At 37.4% G+C, this 16,599-nt stretch overlaps 1 protein-coding gene across 18 annotated transcripts in view; it reads right to left on the reverse strand.

The window, feature by feature from the left end:
• The window catches only part of KDM6A (lysine demethylase 6A), a 260,874-nt gene that overhangs the window by 157,207 nt on the left and 87,068 nt on the right, over positions 1–16,599 (reverse strand). For all 18 annotated transcript variants that reach the window (XM_004376914.2, XM_023731902.1, XM_004376913.2 and 15 more), the window contains one exon: positions 8,995–9,103. In XM_004376914.2, coding sequence (XP_004376971.1) covers positions 8,995–9,103 — 109 coding nt within the window. The remainder of the gene's footprint in view (positions 1–8,994; positions 9,104–16,599) is intronic.

Genomic DNA, 16,599 nt, shown 5'->3' on the forward strand with positions numbered 1-16,599 from the left:
ATTTAAAAAAAAAAAAAAAAAAAACTACTAGATAAAAACATAGGGGAACTGTTATTTTTTCTGATGATTAGTTGGAGAAGGACTTTTTAAATTTCTGGTTCAATATGCAGGGGCTAAAATAAAGAGTACTAGGGTAACAACTACTTGAGAAACAGTTAGCTCACTAAATTCCTTCATTCACTCACTGATGCCACTGCCATACACACACACAAACACATTCCTACTAGATAGGGAAACACAGATTCTCCAACAAAACACCATGCAGATTAAAAGAGCCCCATCCATGTGCTCAGAGCTTCAAATCAATCAGTTCTCAGTTCCTCCTATCTTAAATATGAACAAACAGCTAAAAATTACTAGAGACCTAAAGAAAGCTTCTAACCAAGAAGGTAGAAACTAACACAAACAGAAGAAAAGCAACCTAAGGGGGGGTGGGGGGGTGGGGGGTGACTACACAGGGAAAAAAATTCTTCAAGAAATGATTACTATTTCTAGTCTTAAATAAGGGAAAATATTGCCTACATAAAGAAGAGGAAAAAATAAACAGAATGTTCCAAGGTAAAATAAAATTCAGAGAACAAAATATAATAGAGAAATGAATAATTCAACAGAAGGGCTAGAATAAGAAATTGAAGAAATCTTCTAAAAAATAAACAAAAAGACAGAAACAAAAAATAGGATAAAATTATAGACACCCTATCCTGGAGGTCCAACATATCAATAATGGAGCTCCAAAAAGAGAGAAAGAACAAAAGAAGGAGAAAATTCAAAGAAATAATTCCAGAAAAATTCCCAGAAGGATATGAGTTACTAGTTTGAAAGAACCTAGAATCGATGAGTAAGTCTAGAAATAAGGCAATGGAACAGTGCTTCCAAAATTCTGAAGGAAAATTATTTCCAACCAAGAATTATACATTCAAACTATCAGCAGTTACAAAGGTAGAATATAAAGGTATTTTTCAAATGTGCAAAGTCTCAAAATATATTTATCTCCCAGGTATCCTTCCCCAAGAAGATGCTCAAGAACATACTTCCCTAAAAGGAGAGTATATACAAAGAAAGAAGAAGATGTGGCTTATATAGGAAGCAGGAGATCCAAGAGAGAAGAGAGACCATGGGAATACCTAAGATGAGAAAAAAGGGAGATCTCAGGATGGCAACTGTGCCCCAGACCCAAGTCTGTTGAGGCCTATCAGTACCCAATATCCCACTGCCTCTGTACCCTCTTCTTAACCAGAGAACAGTATATGCATACAAGCCTGGCCCAGATTCTTATCTTGGCTTGGCTTTTCTTGACCATGTGCTGATGAAGTTCCTACTCTTCCCCTCCACATTCTACAAACTAGATGACATGAGGGCCTTCATATTATCCCACAGAAGTGGTCTGCTTTGATCTGCTTCTAAACTGTCCACTCTCCCTGGTCATATTCTTGATAGATTTTCTAGGAACTGCTCCATATTACAGTCCTATCAGATACCCTCACTACTGTTATGTATTTTGTTTGCCAAGGTTCACACATGACCTAGCCCACTGACTTCCCCAAAAGCGGCTCTTGTGAACTCTTATGGAATCAGAAGTCAGACTATGACCCACAGTCTTCTGTTTGGTTTAACTTCTCCTGAGAGCCTTGTCTCCAACAGTGGCAATATGGCCCTTTCCTTCCATAGCTGTACGTGTGCTTGCTGTTCAGATTTTCAAAAACTAAACAGTATCTTTTTGAGGGATACATTCATCATCGGTGTTTTTTAAAAAAGATGAAGAGAAAGGTTAGAGTGGAGGGAAAGAGAAGAGAAAAAGGGAGGGGAAGGGAGGGGAAGAAAGGAGGAAAAACAAAGAAAAAGAGGAACAAAGCAAGAGAACATTCAGCATCACAGTCAAGACATGGGTTACAACTATGGAGGAAAGGAAAAAGATGCAACTGTGGAGAACACAGGTGTAGGGTGGGGGTACCAGTACCATTCTATTCCTTAAACTGCATACTAGGTAGATGAATGTCAATTTTAAGTCTTAAACCATACATGTATTTTTAGACACTCTCCTTATATATGATATATTGATCACACATTTTCTCAACAATTATACTTTACTCCCATTAGGCTTGACATCTTATTTTAATGTATGTATGATATATTGCTCAATTTAAGGGGAAAAACATTAAGGACTGGAAATCAGCAAAAAAAAAAAAATTTTTTTTTTGCAACATATTGCGTGTTAACATTTACCATTGACCAAGTTGCTTCTTTAACAAAGTGTTAAGTAAAACATCATCTCCTGATTGTATATCAAACACAGAATAAAAGAACATTAACCAAAAATGAAAATGAGCATTTTCTGTAACTCCATTTGTACTGTTTTCTGGTAAACAGCCAAGATACATATGAATAGCATACAGAGAACTTTTTGAATATGTTCAAATTAGAGAAGTATTACCCAAAAATATCACTCTCGTATATGAATAAGTAACTTATATCTGCATGATGTTCATCAGTTTTACGTAAAGATGATGTCAACCATCCTCTCATTAGGACATTTATACTGTGAGTAATTTTTCCATTTGTGAGGAAGGACTGGTTTTAAGCCACTCCCCACTTTCTAGTTCATCACACATGAGCACAGCTAGCTCATAAAGGTCATTAATTAATGATCTTCTAAAAAGAAAAGCAAACCAAATTTTCTTTCATGGAAATAAATGAAGTAAATCAAACTAGCTGGAACACAATGGTCAAACATGACTTTGTGTAGTGAACAGTATGACTGACATTTCAACATCCATTTCCAACCGGGCTCACCACCCCCACCCCACACCTCTAACCCCATAATCATTGATTTAAGAGGTTATCAGTTCACGGCATTTCCAGGGATTGTTTCAGTCCAGGAATGGGCATGTAAGTTCAAGTGGCCTACTAATTTATACACGGCAGTCAAAGGAAAGGTTCTTTCTCTCCTACTGGATATGGAAATAATGGTAATATCCAGCAGTGGTATAGCACCAACTGCCGCCAAAAAGGGAACCATTATTAGGATGAAGCCCATAGAAGACAGCCAAGAAAACAGATGGAAAGTACCTAGATCCTTCCAAACTTGGAACTATGCCTAGAGCACAACCCACATATGAAATTCCAATTATATGAAGTAATAAATTCGACTGTTTAAGCTCAAGTCACAGGACATGTTGTTGTTAGGTGCCACGGAGTCGGTTCCAATTCATAGCAACTCTATGTACAACAAAACGAAACACTGCCCGGTCCTGTGCCATCCTCACAATCGTTGTTATGCTTGAGCGCATTGTTGCAGCCACTGTGTCAATCCATCTCGTTGAGGGTCTTCCTCTTTTTCGGTGACGTTCTAACTTTACCAAGCATGATGTCCTTCTCCAGGGACTAGGTCCCTCCTGATAACATGTCCAAAGTATATGAGATGTAATCTCGCCATCCTTGTTTCTAAGGAGCATTCTGGTTGCACTTCTTCCAAGACTGATTTGTTTGCTCTTTTGGCAGTTCGTGGTATATTCAATATTCTTCACCAACATCACAATTCAAAGGCACCAATTTTTCTTCGGTCTTCCTTATTCATCATCCAGCTTTCACATGAAAGGACATGAGCTGTACCTAAAAACATCCTAATCAATAGACACCTAGGTCCCTGATAATTTTGTGCAGTCACCACACCAAACCTGGATTGCCCTTTTGACAACATGGGGGGGAGGCTATCCATTTTGCAGTTTTTCTTTTAAAATTATTATTATTTTTCGTATTATGCTTTAGATGAAAGTTTACAGAGAGAATTAGTTTCTCACTAAACAATTAATACATACATTGTTCTGTGACCCTGGTTGCGAACCCCACGACGTGTCAACACCCTCCCCTTCTCAACCTTGGGTTCCCCATTACCAGCCTTCCTGTCCCCTCATGCCTTCTCATCCTTGCCCCTGGACTGGTGTGCCCATTTAGTCTCTCTTTGTTTTATGGGCCTGTCTAATCTTTGGCTGATGGGTAAACCTCAGGAACGACTTCAGTACTGAGTAAAAAGGGTGTCCAAGGGCCATACTTTTGGAGGTTCTCCAGTCTCTGCCAGACCAGTAAGTCTGGTCTTTTTTTGTGAGTTAAGAATTTTGTTCTACATTTTTCTCCAGCTCTGTCCAGGACCCTCTACTGTGATCCCTGTCAGGTCAGTCGGTGGTGGTAGCCAGGCACCCTCTAGTTGTGCTGAACTCAGTCTGGTGGAAGCTAGATTGCCGTTTTAATGGTATTATGGAATTTCAACAAATTTGGAGGGCATGTTTTGAATAATATGATTAAAAATATATACACCTATTCCTCACTCATCAACTATTTCGTTACCCAACATTTCATATTTACAATAGTAAAAAATCTACTATCCAACTATTTGTGCATTAACAACGTACATCTGGCAGCAACAAATGCTGAGGTGCGAGGCAAGAGCAATGCTGGCTGTGATGGTTAAGGTCAGGTGTCAACTTGGCTAGACCATGATTCTCAGTGGTTTGGCAGTTATGTAATGATTTAATCATCCTCCATTTCTACATGCCACCGATTTTTGCATAACGACCTGGTCTTTGGAAGCTAACCACGTCTATAAGCAAGGAGTGGGTGTATTACACGGCTTCTTAAAATTCCTTTTTAGAACCTTGGGGGAGTCCTTAAAGAGATCGTATGAAGTCCTCCAAAGTAAACGAAACTAAAGTACAAGAAGTTGTGTGATTACCAATTGGGAGAAATGTGGTATCCATACAACGGTATGGTGAACTGAGAAATAAATGTGAACCCTCAAATTCAAAGTCACAAAAGTAGATACTCCAAACTAGGCACAGATTTGTAAGTGAGTCATTTCTTCCAAGAATATTTGTTATCTTTCCACTTATTTACACATTTTCTCAACAATTATATTCTACTCCTATTAGGCTTGGCATCTTAAGAAAGAATGTAACATATTTTGTGTTTCCTATTCCACATAATCATTAAAACTCTAAAGGCTATACAAGTTCTCATCACCAGGGTCTCTCTAGTGAAATCCTTTTATCCATAACATTGTCGGTATTTCTAATCTTTAAGTCAATTACCTACTCATGAAAAAAATTCCTAATCCCACTGTAACTAGACTTTTCTAAAGACCTTAATAGAGAATGAAAGAAATCATCTGTTTGGATATCCTTATAATGCTTTAAACCTGTTTTTCATAATGACTGTAGCAAATGTCTAACTGGGTTCTTCCTCTGGAAGACCCTAAATCATATAAACTTGACTTTGTAATCCCTGGGTTCTTTACTTGCTCAAGAAGTCCTTGTTCATCCCACCAGGAAATCCTTTTAACATTACTTTAGGCAAAATTGCCATTTTCTTTTTCCAATTAACCATGATGTTACCAAACATTTTGAGATTAACCCTCTATCAATCTCTTTCCAATGCTTAGACCTCTTTAACCCTTGGAGCCAATTTTATTTATGACACACTTCCCACTATTTTTTCATAATTCTTTTCTGAGTTTTATTTTGTTTTGAAATAAGCTCATTTAGTTTTTTTAAATAAAAAAGAAAACTACGATGAATTAAAAGGAGCACAGAAAACTAGCAATGTACTAACAAAGGAGGTGGGTCTGAAAAACTAAATGCAAAAAAAAAAACTATGAGAGACAAGTTAAATTGAACTATTACAACAACTTAAGGGTTCTGTACTCTCTCACACATTCTTTTATTCTGTCCTTTATCTCACAGAAATAGGAGGAGGAGAATCAAACGAGGAGATTATCAAGAAAAAAAGAATAAGCTATGCAGTTGGAAGAGGGTACTACACATAAGGCATTTGTCCTTTAACTTCATAATCGTGCTGCACGATTTTTCATATATGAAAATGATGAAGTTAAATAATAATAGTAATACACAGTAGTGGTAATGGAAATACCCAACAGTGGGAAGAATTCAAGAAAATAGACAGTTTCATTGCACTACTATGAAAATATAAACCAGTAACATCTTTTAATAGGACAATTTAGCACTACCTGTTAAAAGTTTTAAAATATACATATCACTCAGTGAGGCCAGTATCACAAGGCATTCCTTCTAAGAATATAAACGTGGATATGTACAAACATTTAACTACAAGGATAAACAACACAGTGATAACGTTAACAGCAAAAAAAAAAAAAAAAAAAAGTCTACATGTTTAACAGGAATTGTTCTACCTATATGGTAGAATGGAGCCCTGGTGGCATAGTGATTAAGTATTCAGCTGCTACCAAAAGGTCGGCAGTTTGAATCCACCAGCTTCTCCTTGGAAACCCTACGAGGCAGTTCTACTCTGTTCTATAAGGTCGCTATGAGTCAAAATCAACTTGACGGCAATGGGCTTTGTTTTTCTTTTTTCTTTTTTTTAATGGTAGACTATTATGCAATAATTGAAACGTTATGAAAGTGTTTTTGCTTTGGTGAGTGGTGTCTGGGGTCTTAAAAGCTAGCGAGCGGCCATCTAAGATGCATCAATTGGTCCCAACCCACCTGGAGCAAAGGAGAATGAAGAACACCAAAGATACAAGGAAAGTATCAGCCCAAGACACAGAAAGGGTCACATAAACCAGAGACTTCATCAGCCTGAGACCAGAACTAGATGGTGCCTGGCTACCACCAGTGACCGACCATGACAGGGAACACAACAGAGAGTCCCTGCCGGAGCAGGAGAAAAGTTGGGTGCAGAACTCAAATTCTAGTAAAAAGACCAGACTTAAGGGTTTGACTCAGACTGGAGGGACCCCAGAAGACATGGCCCCTGGACTCTCTGTTAGCCCGACACTAAAACCATTCCCGAGGCCAACTCTTCAGACAAAAATTAGACTAGACTATGGGACATAAAAAGATACTCGTGAAGAGTATGCTTCTTAGCTCAAGTACATATATGAGACTAAATGGGCAGCTCCTGTCCGGAGGCGAGATGAGAAGGCAGAGAGGGTCAGGAGCTGGTTCAATGGGCACAAGAAATCCAGGGTGGAAAGGAGGAGTGTGCTGTCACAGTATAGAGAGAGCAACTAGGGTCACATAACAACGTATGTATAAATTTTTGTATGAGAGACTAACTTAAATTGTAAACTTTCACTTGAAGCGCATCTTTTTTTTAAAAAAAAAAAAGCGTGCTTTTGAGATGGAAAGATTAACATGATACAACGGGTTAAGGAAAGTTAGAGTTTAATTCAATTTTTAAATGTTGAAAACATAGTAACAGAAAAGTCTCTAAAGATGTATATAAAAAAAGATTTGCCTCTAGGTGGTAAAACACCATCATTAATGGATTCATGTAATATTTCTTAAGTATTAAGTGTTTTTATGGATTGAACTGAATCCCCTCCTCCCAAAGATATGCTGAAGTCCTAACCCCTGCACCTGTGACTGTTACCTTTGCTATGTTAATGGGGTCATACCAGAGAGCCCTAAACCTAATCCCTTCTGATTAAAAAGGGAAAACAGACACACAGAGAAAATATACAGGGGGAAGACACCATGTGAAGATCTACACCATGTGAAGGCCTATAAGCTTAATGTCACCAGGAGCCAACAGAGACAGCACAGCCCTGCTGAGAACCTGAATTTGGACTTCTAGCCTCCAAAAATGTGAGTCAATACATTCTGTTGTTTAAAGTCACCCACATGTGGTATTTTTGTTACAGCTGCCCTAAGCAACTAATACAAGTGTCAAGTACCAAGCTACATGCAGTGAAATACAAATGAGAATAAAACAAACACATGGCTCTAGACCTTATACTATTTACCTTTCTTTGTTATATATATTCTATTATTTTTTGGGCAGTATCTTCAGTTATTTAACTCACCTATTTCTTAAAGGAAAATTTTCAAATGAATTTAAAAAATTGTTTTATTCAAGGCTCAAACTCGTATGTGGTCAGCTCTCTGTATTATTTACCTTTACGACATATAATACGGGTATACAGTCCGATTTTCATTGAAATATTATCTAGCTAAAATGAGTAACTTTTACACACAGAACAAAGAATAGAAAAGAGAAATGCTGAGTTTGTATTCTCTTTTCCAAAGCGTCTGCCAATGTGGACAAAATGACCACATATAAATCAAACTGGCTCACTTTTTACTACAGTAGATAGAACCTTTAAATGGCAGGGATTTTCACAAGGCAGGACAAAACCACATTGCACATGTAGTTGGTTATCAGTTTCACGGAATGATCAATTTATTGATGATTTACACAGAGTTACATGAAATTCTCGCATTTCTATTGTTAACCTGATTATACTAGGTCCAAGACTGCGTCCCTTTTGCTGAGCCCCACATCTGCAAATCGAAACCTAGCTGGTTTCTATTTCCTGTAAATGTCCAACCTTCCCAGGAGCTGAAACCTAAGTCAATCAACTGACTCTCCCAGAAACAGAAATCCAATTAGCACTTGCCTGCTTATTTTAACCTAGTTCAAAATTTCCCCTTAATTCCAAATAAGAAAATGCCCACCAGCATCCCTGTCCCCGTGTGTCTGCACCCGTAAAAACCCTTCAGCTTTGTACCGCTCTTTGGAGCTCATATGACTTCCAGACCAGATGCTACCCCCCAATTCATGAATTATAAATAAAGCTTATGAGCTCATACACAAATTTAATCTTGTAGAAATTTTCTTTTTAACATCACCTATTCCACTTTTCTTTCTCATTGTTTACTACATTCATGAGCTTACAATTTCCTAGAAATAAAAATGGTAATAAAATCCAAAACAACCCGCTGCCATCGAGTTGATTCCAACTCATAGCGACCTTACAGGACAGCAGAACTACCCCATAGGGCTTCCAAGGAGCAGCTGGTGGATTCGAACTGCCGACCTTTTGGTTAGCATCCATGCTCTTAACCACTGCACCACCAGGGCTCCAAAAAACAGTAATACCCCTGGATAAAGATACACTACAATTACAGTCACTTTAAATGCATATGTAAATCAAACAATAATTAACAAAAGAGAAAAAATTACCTTTTGGATAATCTTCCAATAAGAGGTTGAAGTGACCTAATTGACAAAAGAAATCAGACTCCACTTTTCCTTCAGCTTTTAAGATTAGAGATTCGTAGCAGCGAACAGCCTAGAAATGAAAAATACAAACATTTAAGAAAAAGACAAAACCCTAAATTGCATTTCCTTTTTGAGAGAATGCATATATTCTCCATTCGACTGGCCAAGAAATCAATATATTTCACTTCTATGTCAAATATATTCAATGCAGCATTCTTTAAAAGAACAGCTTCCCTATCTATTTATTAAATGGGCCACTAGTTATGGAATGAGTGCTTTTCCCATCTATAAAATAGAAATAGTACTTGCCAAATAAGATGTAACAGCACTTTGATAACTTTATTCATAAACTGTAAGTCTAAATTATTACTGTGGTCCCTATTAATATAAATAAAACTGCTCTCAAATACAAATACTATCCAGATTTCCCACAGGCAGGAAGACCTTTACTGAATTATGTGAGAATTCATAGACTCAGTATCCTTAATAGCTACAATTTATAATGAACAGCTACTTTTTGCCAGAAATTCTATCAGTAGTTTTAAATTACCATAAACTGCCTCTCAATTGTCTTCTCCCTTCTCACAATATACTTTAAACACACCAACTCCTATTCCAAACACCTATTTCAAATCTTACCCCGACTCCAACACATACACATACATATTTCATCCCCAGAAAAAAAAGGTATATTATAAGGATATCAATTTATGTTTTAATCCAGGATACTGCAGTTGGAAGAACTGAAGACCTTACTAGAACAACAGAAAGAACAGAGTTCTGAGCTGTGACTACAAATTCCAGGTATCATTAGCTACAGGAGATGCTAGGGAGCTTTTCCTTTCCCTTAAGTATTCCACAATGTTCCTGTGTTATGCGTGTCCTGGGGTCACTAAAGAAAGAAATGTGTATGATTTCTCAAATCTCTGGGTGCACTCCCGGGAATTCTCCCAGGTTTGGTACCCATAAAAACTTCCATTATCATCAAAAAAATCCTTCACCACTTCAGGTGCTTTTGTTGGGATAAAAAAGTGTCATGTGGGATAGATTCTCACTTAGAATCCCTTGATGTGTTCCTTCTTCTGTACAACATACAGCCTTTGATAGAGTTTCAAAACGAATATCCTAAAATTTACATATCCAAGGCACATACATAAATACTCAACAAGTATAGAGACCCATCCTAAACAAGATGAATTCTGGAATGACTGTACTCTCCTTAAAGCCTTAACATCCTATTCCTATTCCACTCTTAGCTAACTAAATGTGCATATGTACCAAACCATAATCACTGAAAACTAATCATTCTGTTTCCCTATAATTAAGAGAGTCTGAATGCTATACTGAAGGGTCAAAATTACTATAATTTGGAGGCAGAAAATTTCAAAATCCTCTTGTATTTAAGTCATATACAGCTCTTATTTGGCAGAGTATAAAAATATAATTTATTATAGTGCTTTATAATATTACAGAATTTCAAAATTATTAAGCTACAGTATGAATTTTTAGTTTTACATTAAATGAGTGACTTTTTAAAATTAATAATGACCTTGTAAAGAAAGCATTTACTAAAGTAGCTATTGTCGTTTTTTGTTAACCCTCAGCAAGATATTCAGGAACTTCTGGTTCCTACTCCTCTTTGATAATCATTGCCAGTTAATATTAATTTGTAAGCAAATATGTTTTCATGATAAAAAAGGATTCTATAGCATATTTTCCATTTCTCATAAACAAAGAAACACACTTAGAATTAATACTATGCATAAATCTTATTGCTATGAAACATAACACCATGTAAAAAGCAAAAGGGGCAGATTTAAAATTCACAGACCCATACACTCAGGCTTGATAAACAAATTCTTATTTTCACACAAAGCCACAAGCTAGATTTGGTGGTCAAAGATGATGCTAACAGAATCAGATATCAAATGAAATGAAGACGAGCAAAAAGACAAAATAAGGTTTCCCAAGCACCTTACATGTCACTATTTCACAGTGAAGCTATTTTAAGTAAATTTTGATGTTAGAAACAAATACTAACACAATTCTAAAAGAGTGTATTTAAATCAAAATAAATAACTGAGGAATAATTTCCGATACTCCTAACTCATGCAATAATCTACAATAAAACAGTATTTTTATACTATTTTTAGTCAAAAGGCTAATGATAAACATAGGCAGAAAATACTAGTTTAGATTTAGAACGAAGTTCAGATAAACTTCTATAAAATAAAAATATTTCCAGTAAAAAGGGTTACTTTTATAGCCTTGCTTGTTTCTTTTATTGTAAATGTGCACATGTAAAAATCATCCCCATAAAGAATGAACGTGTGGTTTACACACGGTTGCAGAGAAAAAGAACATATAAAATGTTAAAATTACAAAATGAGTCAGGCCATACAGAAACTGCTTTTCATTTTGTTCATTTTACTTATCTACACACCTAGATTTTTCACAAGTAATCTATACTGCTTCTTGTAAAAGTTAAGAATCATTTTTGCTTTCTTCTAAGATTCATTCCACCTTTAGGATGAATTTAGTCAGAAACTTGAATGAAAATCAATCATCTGTATTTAGATCAGCATCATCCAATAGCGCACTTTCTGCAATGATAAAAATGTTCTATAATTTGCACTGCTCAGTACACTAGCCACTAGACACGTGTGGCTGGCTACTGAGCACTTGTAACATGGTTGCTGCGACTAAACAACTGAATTTTCAATTTTTATTTCATTCTGATTTTTATTTGAATTTAAATAGACACCTGTGGCTACTGGTTACCATGTTGAATAGTGCAGATCTAGGTAATTTTTAAAGCTTAAAAACAACTGAATATTCAAACCATATAATTACCAGATCTCTAGGCCTTTCTTCCAAGGCACCTCTGGGTGGGTTCAAACTACCAACCTTTTGGTTAGCAGTTGAGTGTTTGCAGCACCCAGGGATTCCTATACTAAGTATTAAGAAAGCAAAATTTCTTACGTTTATAAATGAAAAAAGCCTATAAAAATAATACAATATCTTGTACTGGGAATGAACAATGCCCTTCGCAAAAATCAGCTACATCCTATAATTTATAGGTGGTGGCTTGCATATCTATAAACCTTACATCTATTGAAAAAAAAATCAAGAAGGAAAATAAACAGTTAAATCATCAGGAGTAAACTAAGTTCCTCAGAGCTAGGTAGAGGGTTTAGATGCACTTCTTCCCATTAGAGTGTCATTTTCTACAATGTTCAATATGATTTGTTCTCAGTATCTGCTTTTTAAATTTTTATTATTTGAAAAATCAGTTAGTGCAGATCAGTAACATTATTCTCTATTCCTAAATCTTGATAAAATTGAGAGCTCATGATCATGGGCATGTAACTAATTTTTTTAATGTTAAAATAAGTATTAAAGTCTTTTATGATAAAAGTACCTAGCTAAAATATTACATTGTTGTTCATATTCTAGGTTTACTAAATACAGGCAACTTTTCTCAGTTAACATTTTTTTTTTTTTCCAGTTTAAAAGGTTAACTTATAATGGACCAGAACTACCACAGCCTCCACCAGACTGAGTCCAGCACAACTAGACGGTGCTCAGCTACCACCACCAACTAATCTGACAGGGATCACAATAGAGGGTCCCGGACAGAGCTGGAGAAAAATGTACAAAATTCTAACTCACAAAAAAAGACCAGACTTACTGGTCTGAACAGATACTGGAGAAACCTCGGAAGAATTGACCCCAGACACTCTTTTAATTCAGTACTGAAGTCACTCCTGAGGTTCACCCTTCATCCAAAGATTAGACAGGCCTATGAAACAAACAATAATACACATAGCTCAACCATGTACACGAGACTAAATAAGCACACTAGCACAGGAGCGAGGACGAGAAAACAGGAAGGGACAGGAAACCTGGACGAATGGAAATGGGGAACCTAAGGCCAAGAAAGGGAGAGTGTTGACACATCGTGGGGTTGGTGATCAATGTCATAATATGTGTATTAATTCTTCAATGAGAAACTAATCTGCTCTATAAATCTTCATCTAAAGCAGAATGAAAAAAATATATTCAAAAAAACAAAAATTAACTGAAGTAGCTAAATGACATAAAAACGGTAGAGAAAATGAATGTGGATTTAAATATCTCAATGCTTTTAAATGAACAAAAATAGTTTTAAATGAACCAAAACTTACGGGTTAAAGACAACAGAAACAAGTATACAGTCCAGCCCATAATTTTAAAAGCCAAGCGTAGACATACAAGATGGTGTAGCAACCAGCACACTACTTACAAAAAGATTAAAAGGTTTAAGCGGGCAACAGGTCAATGTGTCATCCATGAGATATGGCTACTAAAAAAGCACTTGTGGCCCAAATTAATAAAACATATTATACAAATCAATAGCAATAATCAGCTCACCAAAAACTAGTCTGGTAAGATCTCTAATGTTATCATCAATTCTGAGTGCCACATTTTAACAGATAACATACAGAAGATTAAAAGGTTGGTGAGGATGTGAAAACTGTCATATGAAAGTTGTTTTAACTGAGGAGAATCATCAGGAATACTATAGCCTTAATCATATAGCTATCACCTAAGAGAGAAGATTAATTGTACAATGAATGGGTATAACAAACAAGTTTAATTCTTTTCAATCAGAAAGAAAGAAAACAAATATGCCAAAAATGAAATGGTTCATCTCTGGCCCGTGTCAATACAAAACATTAAAGCGTAAACTATTAAACTATTTTAGTAGAAGTTCAAAAGGAGACTTCTTACTTTGGATACAATTCCAAATGGCATTTTTTAAGATTTATTGAGTATCTAAGATTCTAAGGTTAACTAACTCTGGAAAAATTATACAAGAATCATGTTTCAGAAATTGATAACGTTCTCAATAAAAGAGAAAGAAAAATCTTTATATTATTTTAAAAGAAATAAATACTGCAAACATTTTCATAAAAAGGACTTAATGAGTTCTGGCAAAATGGCGCTCTAGACAGAAGCACCATGCTGTCCCTCCACAGCAAAGATCCGAAAAACTAAGCCAAACAGAGAACACAACAATCCTGAAACCCTAAAACATCAAATGAAGAGATAAAGAACTCAGCCAAGCACCAAATGCAGTGAGAAAACTAACAGATAATGGAGAGCAAGGAGAGATTCATGCAGAGGTCCCCTACCAGCTAACGCAGCGCAGATCCGCCACCTTGGATTCCTATCACAGACCAGCAAACGGGGTACAAAAAAGCAGCCTCACGGAGTCTCCAGCGGGAGATAAAACAACCGCTAATTTGCGATATACGGTTTCCCACCCCCCACCCTTCTTCATCCCCACTCGGCCTCCTCTGCTTCCCGCGGCCCCAATCTCTTGTCCAGGAAACCCTGGCTGCTTGGATTCTACACACCCGAATGGGCCTGCTCTCTCAGTGCCATCTGTTGCCTGCTGGTGTAGCTTTTTTCCACTTCTTTTGATTTCATCCTTATCTCTCACCACCTCCCCCTCCTTTCGCTCAAATACCTGGCTCCGTGCGCCGTCTTTGCTTCTTCCTGAGGGTCTACAGAGATGCGGCAATTTGTGATATATGCTTTCCCACTCCCTACCCTTCTTCACTCACACACGGCCCCCTCTGCTTCCCGCAGACACAGTTTCTTGGCCGAGAAACTCCGCCTGCTTGGATTCCACCAGCCCGCACTAGCTGGCTCTCTGAGTGCCGTTTGTTGGCTGCTGGAGTTACTTTTTTTCCTACATCTTTTGATTTTTTCCTTGTCTCTCACCACCTCCCCTTCCTTTCGCTCAAATACCTAGCTCCATGCGCCATCTTTGCTTCTTCCTGAGGGGCTGTGGAGCTCCGTTCGAGTATGGAGCTGCTTGCTGGTCTGGGCTGCCGCGCTGGTGGGATCCCGGGGCCTTTGTTCATTAGTTTGTTTTAAGTTGTTTTCTTCCCCTTTTCTTGATTGGGAGACCTTTCTGGCCAAATGGTGCTGCATGGTGAGGAGACATCCCCCTCAGCCTGCACAGACATGCAGAGGGATCCCCGAGAGCATTTCTTTCTTCATTGGTTTTTCTTTTTTTTTTGTTTTTTGGGGGGTCTTTTTTTTTCTTTTAATTTGTTTTGTTTTCTTTTCCGTGTACTTCCCCTTTTGTCTTTCTTTATTGCTGAGTTTCTCGTCTCTCTATATCTTCCTTGTCTTTCTGTTCCCCAAATACCTGTCGTTGTATACCTCTGCGCCTTCTAGCCAGGCTGTACTGCAAAATCTGAGAGGGACTTCTCCAGACCTCATAGCTGCACCGGTGGGATCCCTGGAAACTCTGCGGTTCTTTAACCTTTCTGATTTTCATTTATTCATTCTTTTCTTTTCTTACTCTTCCCCTTTCTGTTTTTCTCCATTTCGTAGTCTCTCATCTCTCCACTCCAACGGCAAGCTCCCCTAGCATTGTTTTTAGTTTGTATGTTTTTGGCTCCCGTTCCTCTCTCCTCTCTCCCATATCCATCTTACTTCCACACGTAACAATCTCCCCACTGCATCCTGCATACCTGCACCATGCGCTAGACATCACACCACCAAGCAGCACAGGCACGACCTACTGGAACCTGTCCTGCACTGCTTACGGACCCGCCCTGGTGGCTGTAAAGTGCCACAAACAACCCGTCCCAGTAACTCCTCTTCAGCTACACCTGCCCTGCCATACCATATCTGAGTGACTGATCCAGCCAATTGGAGAAGGAGATAAAAAGTATTGTGCCCACAGACGAACAAACAACACAAACAGTCTGCCTGCTCAGACATAGCCAAATTTAAAAAAAAAAAAAAAAGCGACGAAACAAATCTACAATCAATAAACGAGAAAAATAACTACCGAATGTCCCGACAACAACAGACAATATCAAAACATTTATAAAAAGAGGACAAGATGGTTCCAGTACGCGTCCAAAATAAAACACCGGATGACTCTTCAGAGTAAGAAAATCCACTAGAACTACCTGATAGGGAATTCAAATCTCTAATACTCAGAATTCTCCAAGAGCTGAGGCAAACAGCTGACAAACATGAGGAAAAAATAGGCAAATTCATGGAAAACACAGACAAAAAACTGGAAAAATTCAGAAAAATAATGCAGGAACAAAATGCCAAAATAAATTTACAACTATAAATTATACAAAGAAAACAATTAGAGATCCAAAAGACAAACAACAACATTTCAGAAATGATGTCATAGAAGACCTAAGAAGCAGATTTGAAATGGTGGAAGACAAGATCAGTGGAATTGAAGACAAACACTTGGATACAACACTGTTTCAGGAAAACTCAGGAAAAAAAAAACAAATAAAAATGAAGAGACCCTGAGAGTTATGTGGGATACAATCAAAACGAAAACTCTGTGAGTGATTGGAATTCCAGAACAGGGGGAGAAAACAGAAAACAAAGAGAGGATCACTGAAGAACTGCTGACAGAAAACTTCCCCAATATCATGAAAGATGAAAAGCTGGCCATCCAAGAAGCTCAATGAACACCATATAGGAGACACCCCAAAAGAAAATCACCAAGGCATATCATAATCACACTCG

This window comes from Trichechus manatus, unplaced genomic scaffold (assembly GCF_000243295.1).
Source record: "Trichechus manatus latirostris isolate Lorelei unplaced genomic scaffold, TriManLat1.0 scaffold00046, whole genome shotgun sequence".
NCBI lineage: Eukaryota > Metazoa > Chordata > Mammalia > Sirenia > Trichechidae > Trichechus > Trichechus manatus.